Source organism: Haliaeetus leucocephalus, unplaced genomic scaffold (assembly GCF_000737465.1).
Source record: "Haliaeetus leucocephalus isolate CR32 unplaced genomic scaffold, Haliaeetus_leucocephalus-4.0 Scaffold751, whole genome shotgun sequence".
Taxonomy (NCBI): domain Eukaryota; kingdom Metazoa; phylum Chordata; class Aves; order Accipitriformes; family Accipitridae; genus Haliaeetus; species Haliaeetus leucocephalus.
Genome location: NW_010973187.1, coordinates 12,598,967 through 12,599,189, shown reverse-complemented (window position 1 = coordinate 12,599,189; position 223 = coordinate 12,598,967). Strand labels below are relative to the sequence as shown.

At 79.4% G+C, this 223-nt stretch overlaps 1 protein-coding gene across 1 annotated transcript in view; it reads left to right on the top strand.

Annotated features, from left to right (window-relative positions):
* The first annotated feature begins 106 nt into the window (after window positions 1–106).
* Window positions 107–223, top strand: part of SUV39H2 (suppressor of variegation 3-9 homolog 2 (Drosophila)) — a 10,987-nt gene continuing 10,870 nt past the window's right edge. Inside the window, exon 1 of the mRNA XM_010580955.1 lies at window positions 107–139. Coding sequence (XP_010579257.1) covers window positions 121–139 — 19 coding nt within the window. The 5' untranslated portion in view covers window positions 107–120. The remainder of the gene's footprint in view (window positions 140–223) is intronic.

Below are 223 nucleotides of genomic sequence, written 5' to 3'. Positions count from 1 at the left end.
CCCCGCCCCCTTCCGGAGGGGGGCGGAGCCGCGCGAGCCTCGACCCGCGCCTGGCGCCTGCGGCCCCGAGCGCGGGACACCCCCCCGCACCCCCCCCCCCCACACGCGCCCCGTCCCAAGATGGAGGGCTGGCGAGGAGGTGAGGTAGCGGCGGCGGCTCGGGATGGGGACGGGGACCGGGGACGGGGCGCCTCGCTCGGGCTTTCCCTCTCTTCTCCTTGCG